The 14,894-nt window shown below is 45.0% G+C and overlaps 2 protein-coding genes across 2 annotated transcripts in view; one reads left to right on the top strand and one right to left on the bottom strand.

Moving 5' to 3' along the window:
• Nucleotides 1-5,003, top strand: part of LOC137780873 (gonadotropin-releasing hormone II receptor-like) — a 5,209-nt gene extending 206 nt beyond the window's left edge. Inside the window, exons 2-4 of the mRNA XM_068569190.1 lie at nt 1,616-2,141; nt 3,267-3,468; nt 3,980-5,003. Of these exons, the coding sequence (XP_068425291.1) occupies nt 1,617-2,141; nt 3,267-3,468; nt 3,980-4,521 (1,269 nt within the window). The 5' untranslated portion in view covers nt 1,616 and the 3' untranslated portion in view covers nt 4,522-5,003. The remainder of the gene's footprint in view (nt 1-1,615; nt 2,142-3,266; nt 3,469-3,979) is intronic.
• Nucleotides 5,004-5,176: 173 nt separating this feature from the next.
• LOC137781125 (immunoglobulin superfamily DCC subclass member 3-like) lies at nt 5,177-14,511 on the bottom strand (the record flags this gene model as incomplete). Its single annotated transcript, XM_068569709.1, has 13 exons — nt 5,177-8,806; nt 8,913-9,012; nt 9,099-9,222; nt 9,304-9,411; nt 9,779-9,967; nt 10,095-10,259; nt 10,359-10,609; nt 10,798-10,963; nt 12,539-12,697; nt 12,775-12,912; nt 13,434-13,564; nt 13,704-13,848; nt 14,199-14,511. Coding segments are annotated over 13 exons (2,070 nt in total), but the record flags the coding sequence as incomplete, so codon positions are not given.
• Between the last annotated feature and the right edge of the window lie 383 nt (nt 14,512-14,894).

Here is a 14,894-nt window from a genome sequence, read left to right as displayed (position 1 = left end):
ACTTTATTATTATTATTGTGATTATTATTATCAGTATTATTATTATGATTGTTAATATCATTATTATTCTTTCGCATTGTTTCTATTCAATACATTTATTAAAACTGTCGTTAAGAGCTCTTAATAAAACATAAGACTAAAGATAATTAATTTAATAATAATGTTTTACTTCAAAGATCACTTTGGTTCATTATTGAGTCCTGACAGTCTATTTTATTAAAACAGTGATTTAATTTACTCTTCTGTCATAATAATAATATAAAATGGCAGTAACATAATAACACTATAATATAACATGTTATAAGAACATGAAAACAATACAATATTACATGTTACAATAACATGTAATATAATATAATAACATGTAATGTAATATAATATGTTATTATAACACTATAACATAACATGTTATAATAACATTGTACTATAACATGTTATAATAACATTGTACCACTATAATATAACAGGTTATAATAACACTATAATATAACATGTTATTATAACATAATAACGCTATATTATAAAATGTTATACTAACACTATATTATAACATGTTATTATAACACCATAATATAACATGTCAGTAAGATAATAACACTGTATTATGACATGTTATAATAACATTTAAACACTATAATATAAGATGTTGTTATAACATAATAACACTATAATATAACATGTTATTATAACATAATAACACTATAATATAACATGTCAATAACATGATAACACTATAATATAGCATGTCAGTCAGATAATAACACTACTTCCTGGTTTGTCACATGACACTATGAGGCCCCTCATGAACTAAGTCAACGCTCCTGAGCATGCTCAGTCGGAGCACGATGAGTCTTTTATTCACGTGATGAAGCAGAACTTTAACAACGAAAGGTTTATTGATCACGATGCTCTTCATGGTCATAAATCATGTGTCCGCCAATCAGGGGAGGGGCCTGAAATTCTGCTGGTCTGCAGAGAGATGTGGGGGTTGCCAAGGTGACATGAGCACACACACACACACACACACACACACACACACACACACACACACACACACACACACACACACACACATATCATTCTGCTAAAAATAACTGCAGAGAGCTCTATTCTGTAACCTGAGCTGTGTGTGTGTGTGTGTGTGTGTGTGTGTGTGTGTGTGTGTGTGTGTGTGTGTGTGTGTGTGTGTGTGTGTGTGTGTGACACACTGTTTCTGTAAGTTATTAATAACTTTCTTCAAAGGAATTACATTCCCTCCTCCACATGTAGATTGATTGACTGATTGATGACTTCAGGAGTTCAATGTGAACAGAATCACCTTCTGGGCTCTGATTGGACGCCTGCAGACCACCTGCCTGTCACTGTTTATCTACCAGCCAACAGTCCATCAACTCTTATTGTGAAGGAGACTTCCTATCTGTGACCTGAGCTGTTACCATGGGGACAATTCACACTCACCAAAGACCGTGTCACCTGTTCAGGCTTGTTAGGGACTCACCTCTATATTCTGTTCTCTATTTTGTTCTCTGTTCTAGTCTCTATTCTGTTCTCGGTCCTGTCTCTAAAATGTTGGACTGTTCTTTTAAAATGTCCCTGGTATTCTTCTTCTCTGCAGGATGTCAGGTAACTGGTCGTCATTGGCTCCCTCCTCCAGCTCTGTGGCCGGGCCCCCTCCCAACACCTCCCAGTTCCCCCCTCTTTCAGACTGGGAGGCTCCCAGCTTCACCCGGGCCGCTCAGTTCCGCGTGGGCGCCACCTTCGTCCTCTTCCTGTTCGCCGCCTGCAGTAACCTCGCCCTATTTGCCAGTGTCTGGTGTGGGCGTGGCCGGCGTCTGGCGTCTCACCTGCGGCCACTGATGCTGAGCCTGGCGGCGGCCGACCTTGTGATGACCTTCGTGGCGATGCCGCTGGACGCGGTGTGGAATGTGACGGTGCAGTGGTACGCAGGCGACGCCCTCTGCAAGCTGCTGTGCTTCCTGAAGCTGTTCGCCATGCACGCCTCCGCCTTCGTGCTCGTGGTCATCGGCCTCGACCGGCAGCACGCCATCCTGCGTCCCCTGGACGCCATGACGGCTCACCGCCGCAACCGGGTCATGCTGCTGCTGGCCTGGAGTCTCAGCCTGCTGCTGGCATCACCTCAGGTAACACAGATAACACAGGTAACACATGACCACAGGTAACACAGATACCACAGGTAACACAGATACCACACGACTACAGGTAACACAGATAGCACAAGTAACACAAGTAACACATGACCACAGGTGGATTAAAGGTAACACATGACCACAGGTAGACTACAAGTAACACATGACTACAAGTAGCCTACAGGTAACACATGACTACAGGTAACACATGACTACATGTAACACATGACTACATGTAACACATGACCACAGATAACACATGACTCCAGGTAGACTACAGGTAACACATGACTCTAGGTAGACTACAGGTAACACATAACCAAAGGTGACACATGACTACAGGTAACACATGACCACAGGTAGACTACAGGTAACACATAACCAAAGGTGACACATGACTACAGGTAACACATAACCAAAGGTAACACATGACCACAGGTAGACTACAGGTAACATCTTTTGAATGGTTAATGCAGCACAGAGAGCTTTACATGAGTTTATTATGTATCTACATTAATATTTATTACAAACTGTGTTATTACAGCAGAGATCACATGCGATGAGGTATCATCTTCATCTTTATCGTCTTCATCATCATCATCATCATCATTGTCATGACGTCATTCTTCTTTCTGATCCGGGAGAAAGTTCCAGAACATGAAATCCCTTCAGGAATGTTCTGCTTTCTGATGGAGAGATTAAATGTGTGAAACCTCCTGCTGTTAGCTCGGGCTAACGGCTCCCCTTGTTTTGTATAAGGAATGCTAACAATGCTAAGAGGCCATCAGCTGGAACCGGATTTAGCTGCAACAGTTTATTCAGGAGTCTGGACACCTGAACCCCCCACTTGTCCCCTGAGCTCCTCATCATCACCTGTCCCCCTCAGATCTTCATCATCACCAGTTCCCTCAGCTCCTCGTCTTTACCTGTCCCCTCAAGTCTTCATCATCACCTGTCCCATCAGCTCTTCTTCATAACCTGTCCCCTCAGCTCTTCTTCATAACCTGTCCCCTCAGCTCTTCATCATCACCTGTCCCATCAGCTCATCATCTTCACGTGTCCCCTCAGCTTCCCTCCATCACCTGTTTTCCCGCAGCTTTTCTTCACCTGTCCCCTCAGCTCTTCGTCTTCCGGGCGATCAGAGTCGAGGGCGTGAACTTCACACAGTGTGCGACCCACGGCAGCTTCAGCCGCCGCTGGCAGGAAACGGTTTACAACATGTTCCACTTCACTTCGCTGTATGTGTTCCCCCTGCTGGTGATGAGTTGCTGCTACAGCCGCATCCTGCTGCACATCCACCTACAGCACCTAAGAGACAGAGGTAACACACACCTGAAACACATGTAACTGACCTGTAACACACCTGTACCATACATGTAACACACCTGTGACACATGTAGCTGACCTGTAACACACCCGTACATCATGCTGCAGAGGTAGGTAACACCTGTAACACCCCTAAAACACATGAAACGTAACATACCTGTACCACACCTGTAACTTACAGGTATCACACCTGTAACACACTGCAACCCATTTGTAACATACCTGTAACACACCTGTAAAATAGATAATACCTCTAACACATATAACACGGATTTAACACATCTGAAACACACTGTAACCCATCTGTAACCTACCTGTAACACACCTGTATCACACCTGTAACACACATGCAACACACCTGTAACATACCTGTAACACATTTGTAACATACCTGTAAGTTACAGGTGTGTTACATGTGTGTTACAAGCTGTAACACACACATAACACACCTGTGACACACCTGACATCAGTGTGACATCACTAATGACGGCCCCTACCCTTCTCAGCAGGTGAGTCATACCTGCGGCGCAGCGGCACCGACATCATCCCGAAGGCCCGGATGAAGACTCTGAAGATGACGGTGGTGATCGTGCTGTCCTTCGTGGTGTGTTGGACCCCGTACTACCTGCTGGGGATCTGGTACTGGTTCCAGCCAGGCGTGCTGCGCGCCACACCTGAGTATGTGCACCACGGCCTCTTTGTGTTTGGGAACCTGAACACCTGCTGCGACCCGGTCATCTACGGCTTCTACACGCCGTCCTTCAGGGCCGACCTCGCTGCCTGCTGCCGCAGGAGGCGGACCTCGCCACCCGCAACCAGGCAGGAGGCGGACCCCGCCACCCGCAACCAAGCAGGAGGCGGACCCCGCCACCCACAACCAGGCAGGAGGCGGACCCCACCCCTCACAAAGAGGCAGGGTGCTGACACGACCAATCAGAGGGAGGACCTGGTAATTCCACAGTCGGAAAGCGTCGGAGAGGAAAGACCCGGACTGGATCAGCTGAAAGGGATCAGGACTCACGACAAAAAACACTTTCTGCAGCTTTAAGAGGACATTTACGTCTTTATTATGATTCTGTTGGAAAGAGTTAATTTACATGTTTTCTTGATTTAATTACTACTGGACATCCTGTAACACAGTTATCCCTGAGTTACAGTTTGTAACATACCCCTCTGACAGATGCTCTTGTACTTTGAGTGATGGGTTTTTAAATGTGTTTTATTTATTACAAAACTTAAGAACTTGTGTCTCTTTGGTGGAGTGCTAATACCGTTTCCTTCTCCATTCAAGCTGCACCGTAAGGACCGAGCTTAGTTTGAGCCGTTAAACGGTGTACTATGCCTCTTCCAGTTCAACTTCATCGCTCGTCTTCAAAATAAAAGCATGTCATTTTTAAACAGAACACCAGATACTGTTTATGTTGTTCCCTTATAAAAGACAAATGTTTCTTTTCTAACTGTTCATAAAAAAAAAGAAAACAAATGTATAAACTATATATGTATGTATGTTAACTTGCTGTTGCTCCAGATGCTGTTACATTGTTCTGATAACATTACTTTAAAATAAAAGCTGCAATACACTAGTTTTTATTTCATTATTGAATTTGGTGGATAATTAGCTTTTGATTTCTTTTCAGGATGAATTCATCAACACCAAGACGCTTGTTTTCTATTGTAATTCAGTTTTATTTGGTTTTCGTGTGTCGAAACATCAGGAAGAGAACGGATGCTGAAACATCTTCAAACCACAGAAGAAGAAGTTTGGCACTTTCAGGAAGTTGAACTCTTCTTCCTGTGTCGCCAGAAAGCAGTTAATTAAAGCTTTTTATTCAAATGACACATTCATGAAAATAAAAGTTTTGAGAGAAAATAAACAGGAAACATTAAAGCATATTTTCTCTCGTTGGTTTACGATCTCTACGATCGATCTCTACGTTCTTTCTACGATCCCTATGATCTTTCTACATGCTTTCTAGGATCTCTAGGATCTCTTCGATCTCTCCGTCTTCGTTTAGTTTCTCGTGTCGACAGTGAATTAAACATCGTAAAGTTTTACATTTGTGTACAATATGGCTTGAAAACATGGCTTCATATGAAATATGGAGAATTAGTGGCTGAACGCGACATTCTTAAATTCTACAAATTCACATCAATAGACTCACAAAAATATTCAAACAAAAGAAAAACAGGAGGCTAAATGGTAATAATCATAATAATATTAGCAATAATACTAAAGAATTTTCATTTTCAGAATTTCCGGCAACGACGCAAAAATAAGAATGAAGTCAAAAGAAGAAAGTCCTATAAAAAGAAGAGCCGACATTATTCTATAAACGTCTTTATAGTGTAGAAACATGAGACTGGACATGACTTAATGACGCTGAATTATAACGAGATCCAGGTAACGCTAAAGAGTCTCTGAGTTTATGAGTCTTTGAGTCTAAAAGTCTGAGTCTCTGGTTCTTGGTCTGTGGTTCTAGTTCTGGGTCTCTAGTTCTGGGTCTCAGGTTCTGAGTCTCTGGGTCTCCCAGTCTCTGGTTCTGGTTCTGGGTTTCTGGTTCTGGTTCTGGGTCTCTGTTCTGGTTCTGGTTCTGGTTCTGAGTCTCTGGGTCTCTGGTTCTGGTTCCGGGTCTCTGGTTCTAGTTCTCTGATTCTGGTTCTGGGTCTCTGGTTCTGAGTCTCTGGGTCTCTGGTTCTGGTTCTGGGTCTCAGGTTCTAGTTCTCTGGTTCTGGTTCTCTGGTTCTGGGTCTCAGGTTCTGGGTCTCAAGGTCTCAGGTTCTGGTTCTCTGGTTCTGGGTCTCAGGTTCTGGGTCTCAACGTCTCAGGTTCTGGGTCTCTAAGTCTCTGGTTCTGGTTCTGGTTCTGGGTTTCTGGTTCTGGTTCTGGGTCTCTGTTCTGGTTCTGGTTCTGAGTCTCTGGGTCTCTGGTTCTGGTTCCGGGTCTCTGGTTCTAGTTCTCTGATTCTGGTTCTGGGTCTCTGGTTCTGAGTCTCTGGGTCTCTGGTTCTGGTTCTGGGTCTCAGGTTCTAGTTCTCTGGTTCTGGTTCTCTGGTTCTGGGTCTCAGGTTCTGGGTCTCAAGGTCTCAGGTTCTGGTTCTCTGGTTCTGGGTCTCAGGTTCTGGGTCTCAACGTCTCAGGTTCTGGGTCTCTAAGTCTCTGGTTCTGGGTCTCTGGTTCTAGTTCTCTGGTTCTGGGTCTCAGGTTCTGGGTCTCAGGGTCTCTGGTTCTGGGTCTCAGGGTGTCTGGTTCTGGTTCTGTGGTTCTGGGTCTCTGGTTCTGGGTCTCTGGTCTAGCCTCAGAGACAGAAGCTGGACGTCAGTGGTTCCATACACAAAGAACTGAGATCATATTTCAGGTATTTTGGAGCTTTTGGTCTGTCGATCAGTTATTTGGTTTTTTTAAACTCACGTCACAATATATGAAAAATATATATTCACTTCATTTCTTCCAAAGTATTTATCTGAAATATAAAACGTGAATATTTATTTTGGTTTAGTTTGTTCTTCGACTCTGGAAACAAAAAGAGTGAAAACAAACTCTTTCAACAGAAATCCTGGAAATCGTTTCTTTCATTTTTTTAAATCTTTGGACGTCGTTCAGCTTGTTTTTAAAGAATATTTGGAAGTTCGGCTGAAACTCTACAGAAAGCTGCTGTTCCTCTATGGGAAGGTTTAGGGGGGACTTTCAGACATTGTAGGACATTGTAGGACATCATAGTACATTGTAGGACATCATCGGACATTGTACTTCATAGGCCGTTTAAACGAGGCTGCAGACCTGACAGGAAGTCGCAAAAATAAAAAATAAAAGCTTTCGATAAAACTGGAGACGTCCACACTGTCCAGTCCTTCCTGGTTCAGCTGTTTGTCTCTCAGGCCTCTCTGAACCCGGCAGCGCTTTGAGGACCAGGACAGGAGCTTCGTTCTCCAGGTGAGTTTCAGGGCTCAAACTGTTCAGATCAGGTTTTTGGCCGTTAAAGGTCTGGACTTTGGTCCGTTATTGAGTTCTTGAAGCAAATTTAGGAGCTAAAAGTCTTGAAGCAGTGCATTTCAGATTATTACATCAGTGGAAGATACGATCTGGATGCGGTTTTTAGAGGTTTGCTAAAGGGCAAGTTAGGGGTTAAACTTTGGCCTGGACTGTTGAAAGAAGACCAAAACCCTGTTCAAGGTCAGTACTAGGGTCCATCTACAGGGGGATTTGGACCCTTACTGCTCAGATCTGTATCAGACTTTAACTTCTGAAACAGGTTTTGGGCCCTGAAAGCAGCACTGGAGGAAGCAGTTGGAGTCAGACAGGAAGTCACGAGTCAAACAAGAATTCAAAGTCAAAGCTTCTGTGGTTTCTATCTTCCAGCTTTCTTTGAGGAGGACAACGATGGGCCGCTCAATCGTTGGAGGCTTCAGGGTTCTGGGCGACGGTCCGGCTCAGGACATTGACATTGGTACAAAAAGGTAGGCAACTGGCTAAAAGGGCCCCAGAGGGGGCTTTTGGTTTTGAGGTAGGTTAGCTTGACTAGCATCAGGAGGCTAACGCTTGCCTGGAGCTGAGGCGTTTGGCGTTGAGCCTGAGGTAGCTCTCTTTGGAGGTAAAGAGGTAATGGCAGAGAGGGGGGACTGTGGGCTTCCTCTACATCCTGACTTGAGGCGAACTCGGTGACACAAAAAAACACTAAAAGGCAAAAGTATCACAGAGGAGAGTCCTCCACAGTCACCTGCTGACCAGAGACCTGGTCTTCGAGGACCAGGTCCCTGGTCAGACCGGCGGAGGGCCTCGTCGTCTCGGGGTACTCGGCATCGACGGTGACAAACTCAAAACTGAAGAAAAAAGGTTTTGGTTTCAACAGGAAGCATCCGGGACGCCACGACGGTGACGTCAGCATCTGATACCACACGGGAACCGACATTCTGACAAATGTTTGTTTTAAAGATGGAATCTAAAGAATTCAGCTTTGGTTTATATCTCATAGTTTTGTAAAGTATCTTAAGGTGTTGTAAATTATCCAGAGGTGTTTTAAAGTATCTGGAAGTGTTGTAAAGTATTTGGTGAAGTATTTTGTTCCCTCGTGGTATCAGATGCTCGCTGGAAGTTCCTCAGACAGACTCATAATCTTTCATCTCAATAATCTCAAAGATAAACTCTAATCTCAGTCATTCACAAAGGCTGAAGTGGCTCTAAGGCTGTCAGGAGGAGGAGGAAGAGGAAGAGCAGGAGGAGGAAGAGGAAGAGGAGGAGAAAGAGGAGGGGGTGTTTTATCCGGTGCCTGTGCCGGGCTGGACGGGTGGAGTCGGTTCAACCATGACCATCACTGGAGGAGGGGCGGAGTCACGTCTCTGTGGGCGGAGCAGACAGAGACACTGTTACATGATGATGTCATGTGGACCAAACTACCAAGATAAGAGACCTGTGTGTGTATGTGTGTGTGTGTTTGTGTGTTACCTGGCTCAGCTCGATGCTCTCAGGTGTTTGACCTTTAGCACCTGTGACACCATTCAGGGTGGGCGGAGTCTCCCAGCTCGCTGACTTCCTGCAGAAGAAACTGAAACCAGAACAGAGTAAGGATGATGATGGTGATGATGATGATGATGATGGTGGTGGTAATGGTGATGGTGATGAAGGTCTCACCTGCGTCTGTACCCCAGCAGGACCAGCAGCAGGCAGCATAGGATGCATGCGAGGCCGCTGTGAACTCCGACCAGCAGCGTGGATGAGGAGCCGCGAGTCTGGTCGCAGTTACAGCTCGGACCAGCTGGTGGAGACGACAATGGTAAACTGGTTGCACTGGTTTCAGGGGTCACAGAGAAGTCAGAGGTCGTGTCGAGGCTCCTACCTGCTGCAGGGTTTCCTTCCTCAGCCAGAGACACCAGGCGGCGGTTGGCCGGCCCGTCTCCGTTCCCGTTAAATGCCACCAGCTGGATCTCGTAAACTGCTGCCGGCTCTGGATGACGTAAACAAGAACGTTAAACAGGCTAACGACTAGCTTAGCATGAACACTGGAGGCAGCTAGCGCAAAACTTTAGTGTGTCCAGAATCATCTTAGCTGTTTATTGGGAGTGATGTCGCTACAGCTAATTCATACATTAATTCATGTTTGTCATTGCAGGGAACTTAACATTGTATCACATGTGTAGCGTAGTTTAGCACAAAATCTGGACGCAGGAGAAACTGCGAGCTATTTGTTTGTTTGTTTCTTGCAGCGTATTTAAAGTCCTAAATGGATCTGTTTACTAAACCAGCTGACTGCAGAACTGGTAAGTTAACTAACTGGTTATTAACATGGTTGTTGTACTGTTCCTTTAACTGACCCAGGTGGGAGATGGTGTGGGTGTTGATGTGTCCTGGGAAGGTCTCCTGCCCGTGCACCTCTGGGTTGGAAACCCTGTGGTAGTCCAGTCTGAAGCCCTCCAGCTTCCCTGGCTTACTGGGAATCTCCCAGTACACCTGCATGGCCGTCTGGTTCAGGACCTTTGTGAAGAAACTGGGAGAACTGGGGACTGTGGGACAGACAGAGACAGACTGTGGTTACATGAGGAACAATATTTGACATAATCAAAGTGTTTAAGGTGGACAGTGTTTAAGGTGGACAGTGTTTAAGGTGGACAGTGTTTAAGGTGGACATACCGCCCCCATGTGTGGTCGCAGTGATGGTGGTGGACTGCTGGCTCCCTCCCAGAGCAGAGTAGGCCTTCAGGTAGATGGAGTAAGTGGTGGCGGCTTCCAGGTTGATGAACTCGTGACTGAAGGTGGTCTTACTGACGGCCTCCTGCAGCTCGGCACTGTCTGGTTCTGAAGAGGTCAGAGTCAGAGGTCAAGGGCCAGGGGTCAGAGGTTAGAAGGAACAACAAAACCAACAAAGTCCAGTTGAACTTCCCGTCAGTTCCTTACCTCCCAGGCGTCTGATGTGCAGGACGTAGCCGATGATCTGCTGGCTGACACGCTCCTCCGGCTGGTCCCAGATCAGCTGGAGGCTGCTGGAGCTGAGGACCGAGGCCCGCAGACCGCCGGGGGCCTCGGGCAGCTCGGGCCCCTGAACGATGGCCAGGCGGGCACTGGCCTGGTTGGTGCCGGCGCTGTTCTCTGCAATGCACTGATAGATGGCCTCGTCCTCGGGGGCAATCCGGGTGATGGCCAGAGTCCTGCACACAGAGACAAGGTTCTCTCAGGGACTGGTCTGTAGTCCAGTATGATACCAGGCCGTAGTCTAGTATCATACCGGTCTGTAGTCCAGTATGATACCGGTCTGTAGTCCAGTATAATACTGGTCTGTAGTTCTGTATGATACTGGTCTGTGGTCCTGGTCTGTAGTCTGTAGTCTGGTCCTCACGTGTTCCCGCTGCTGAGCTTCACGTTGCCGCTGGGCGTCAGTAGTTTCCCGTTCTTCAGCCAGATGAGATGCGGCTCTGGAGCACCAGCCGCCGAGCAGCTGAACACTGCACTGCCCCCTGCTGGCCGGGAGAGGGACTGAGGCCACTGCAGGAACTCTGGAGGAGCTAAATACATCATCATCATCATCATCATCATCTTTTTCTTCTTCTTAATCATCTTATCAACATCATCATTTTTATCATTATCATCTTCGTCATCATCAGCATTATCAACAACAACACCATAAAATAATAGTTATTATAATATGAATTAGAAAAACTATTAGAAGAAGAATAGGAAGAGGAGGAAGAGGAGGCTCTGACTTGTTTGCGTTGAACTTGAATGTCTTTGTGTTGGAGCCACTCTGACCTCTGACCCCGCCCCCCCAAAGCCCCGCCCCAATGACCCCGCCCCCCACTAAACAGACAGGTGCTGTCTCGCCTCCGGTCCGTCTCCACGGTAACAGAGAGACCATCCACACACGTCCCCTCTGCTTCGGGTCAGAGGTTATGAGACGTTCACACACTCGACTCAAGTTCAAGAGCACACACATACACAAACACACATTGGCTGCTGGCGCCTGATTGGCTGAGCACACACTCAGTGCTGCCTAATTTGCATGAAGTCAAATAAAACAAGCCAGTAATTCTACTTTTGAACAATAAAGTTTAAATAATGAATGATATTTACTTCATTCTGTGGATGTGTATTCATTTACATTATATGAAAATAATGTGATTTATTTAATGTATTTCTTTTAAATTAATAACTAAGATAATAGAACAGTTATTATTATTATAAAAAGATTCAAATACTTATTAAACCTTCAGTTCAAGTTTAAGATTTAGATTAATTTTATTTCATTGATAACTAATAATCAGTGTGTTTATATTTCGTCCACAAGTGAGAAAAAGAAGATTAAATGATAGTATAGACAATATTATAATAAGAAGCTAAATATTTAAATAATCATAAATATTTAAATATCTGTGACAGACGGAGTTTCAGAGTGAATAAAGTCCTCATTGTGAAGTGGAACTCTTCACATGCTAATACGTATTCTAATGAAGTGTGGGAACACACACACGCACACACACGCACACACACACACACACACACACACACACACACACACACACACACACACACAATGAGTGTGACCTCTGACCCTGCCCCCTCTGTCTGCTCCTCCAGCAGGAGACGAATCCAGCGCACCCAGAACAGAGTCTCTGTTTACAAACTGATATTCAATATTTGATCAAAGCCAATTCTGACAATCAATTATTGTTTCAGTCATCGTTCTTCTTCGGCTTCCTGTTTCCTGCTTCCTTTCACAATAAAATATATCTCAAAGGTATCAAAGGTTCCTAAAGGTTGGTTCTGGTTCCTGGAGGTTTTCCGTGGCGGGCTGTGCCTTCAGTGTCTCTTCATATAAAACCCATGAAGCTGTAGCGTGAGTTCAGACAGTTCTTCTACCTTTTACTATGAGGTAGTATTGCACCTTGTACTATGAAGTAGTTACTGTACCTTGTACTATGAGGTAGTACTCCTACCTTGTACTATGAGGTCGTTCTTGTACCTTGTACTATGAGGTAGTTTTTGTACTATGAGGTAGCATTGTACCTGGTACTATGAGGTAGTACTTGTATCTTGTACTAAGAGGTAGTATGTGTACCGTTCACTATGAGGTAGTATTGTACCTTGTACCACCAGGCGTCCCACGGCCGTTCTCCTGGTTCTACTTCCTGGTCGGTTGGCTGAACAGACGTAAACTCCGGTGTGCTTCAGCGCAGCGTCAGAGATCATCAGGTTCCCCGTTCCTAGAACCTGGATGCCCTCCACCCCGATGGAGCGGCCGTCTGTCAACACAGCAATGCTGATCAATAGCTGATCAATAGCTGATCAATAACTGATCAATAGATGGTGTTTTGGTTACCAAGGCGACTCCAGGAGACGATGGGCCGGGGGTTACCCGTGGCGATGCATTCCAAGATGGCCGTCTGGTGGACGTTGATGGTGAGGTTTTGAGGACCGGACAGGATGACGGGTTCTCTGTAGGTCCTGAGGCCTGCAACTGGACCGGAACCAGAACCACAACAGTGTTACTTTGGTCTTTCATGGAGGTTTTTCTTTGCCCTGAGTTTGGTCTTTCAGGATGGTATTTCTTTGCCCCAAGTTTAGTCTTTCAGTAAGTCTTTCTTTGCCCTGAGTTTGGTCTTTCAGGATTGTATTTCTTTGCCCTGTGTTTGGTCTTTTATGCACTAAACTGGTCTTTCATTGTTATGTTTAATTGCCCTGAGTTGGGTTTTTCGGTTATTTTGTGTTTATCCTGAGTCGGTCTTTTATTGAGGCCTTTGTTTGCACACTGAGTTTGGCCCTTAGTTGTGTCTTCTTTGTACTGAATTTGGTCTTTCAGCTTGGTTTTTCTTTGCCCTGTGCCCTGAGTTCGGTCTTTGAGTTCCTTTTTTTTCCCCGCCCTCAGTTTGGTCTTTAAATTCCCTTTTCTTTTCCCTAAGTTTGGTCTTTCAGGCCACGTTTATTTCCCCTCAGTCTGGTCTTTCAGGGCGTGTTTCTTTGCCGTCAGTCTTGTCTTACCGGTGACAGACAGCTGGGCCTCGCGGCTGTATCGGGTGTTGGCGATGTTGGAGGCGACGCAGCGAAACAAACCGCTGTCAGTTCTTCTGACGGCGGTGACCTGCAGCACACCGTGCGGCAGCAGAGTGTACCTGCACAAGTACACATTAATACACAGGAAGTACATGTTGAGTATATGTTAGTACATGTACACACATATCTGAACAACAAGTACAGATTAATACACAGGACGTACATTTTGAGTACGTATTAATACTTGTACACACATACCTGGGGTCCTCTGTGCTCAGTGGGCGTCGGTCTCTCTGCCAAGTGATGTTGGCTTCTGGGATTCCATTTACCTGACAGGTGAGTCTGGCCACGCCCCCTTCATCCACCACAACAGACTCTGGGTGAGACAGGAACTTAGGGAGGGCTGGGAGGGGGGATATGTTATTAATATGTAACGAATATGTCATCAACCTGTTATTTTATCAATAACATGTTATCAATATGTAACTGATATGTTATCAACATGTTATTATATCAACAACATGTTATCAATATGTAACTGATATGTTATCGATGTTATTAATGTGTTATCAACATGTTATTGATATGTTATAAACATGTTATTTGCATGTTAATGGGGTGTTATTGATATGTCATCAACATGTTATTGACGTATTATTGAAATCTTATCGGCATGTTATCGGCATGTAATCGACGTGTTTTTGATGTTATCAACATGTTAGTGATATGTTATTGACATGTTATTGGACTCACATGCTAGCTGGACGCGGGCCTTGCGGCTGACCAGCCGGCCGTGGCGATTCTGAGCGGAGCAGTCGTACTCGCCGGCGTCCGTCTCCTCGTCTCCGTCTCGTCTCTTGGAAACATTTCTGATGAGCAGCGTTCCGTTGCCGAGCAACGCCGCCTTGGCGCCGGTCGCCACGGGGACGCCGTTCCGTCTCCAGGTGATGGAGATGGGACCCTCCCCCTCCACCTGGCAGTCCAGCATCAAGGGGCGGTCCCTCGCCGCAATGACATCACTGGGCTCTTTGAGGAAAGCCAGCTCCGAGGCGCCGCCCACACCTGAGAGGAGGAGGGGTCAGGAGAGAAAAACATTCAATAAAACTTTATTGTCTATTTACCAGAAGAACCGAAGTAGCAATCAATAAATGAAAAATACAAAATAATTTACTATTTCATAAAAATGTATGAACAAATAAAATTAATTAATACAAATGATTACATTAATGAATATTTGGACTAAGAAATAAATGCATTACCAGTGAGATTATGATGAACTGTTTAATGAATGAATCGTCTATACAATATTATTTATTGTTATTTACTTAATAACTTAAATTTGCTGAACTAAAACAACCAAAGAAGAAACAGGAAGTACTCACTGATGATGAAAGGATGATGATGGTGATGATGATGATGATGATGATGATGAAGATGATGGTAATGATG

This window comes from Clinocottus analis, unplaced genomic scaffold (genome assembly GCF_023055335.1).
Source record: "Clinocottus analis isolate CAN_PGR_092001 unplaced genomic scaffold, fCliAna1.0.p SCAF_9, whole genome shotgun sequence".
Classification (NCBI taxonomy): domain Eukaryota; kingdom Metazoa; phylum Chordata; class Actinopteri; order Perciformes; family Cottidae; genus Clinocottus; species Clinocottus analis.
Note: the sequence above shows the minus strand (reverse complement) of the source record. Positions and strands in the feature narration are given on the sequence as shown.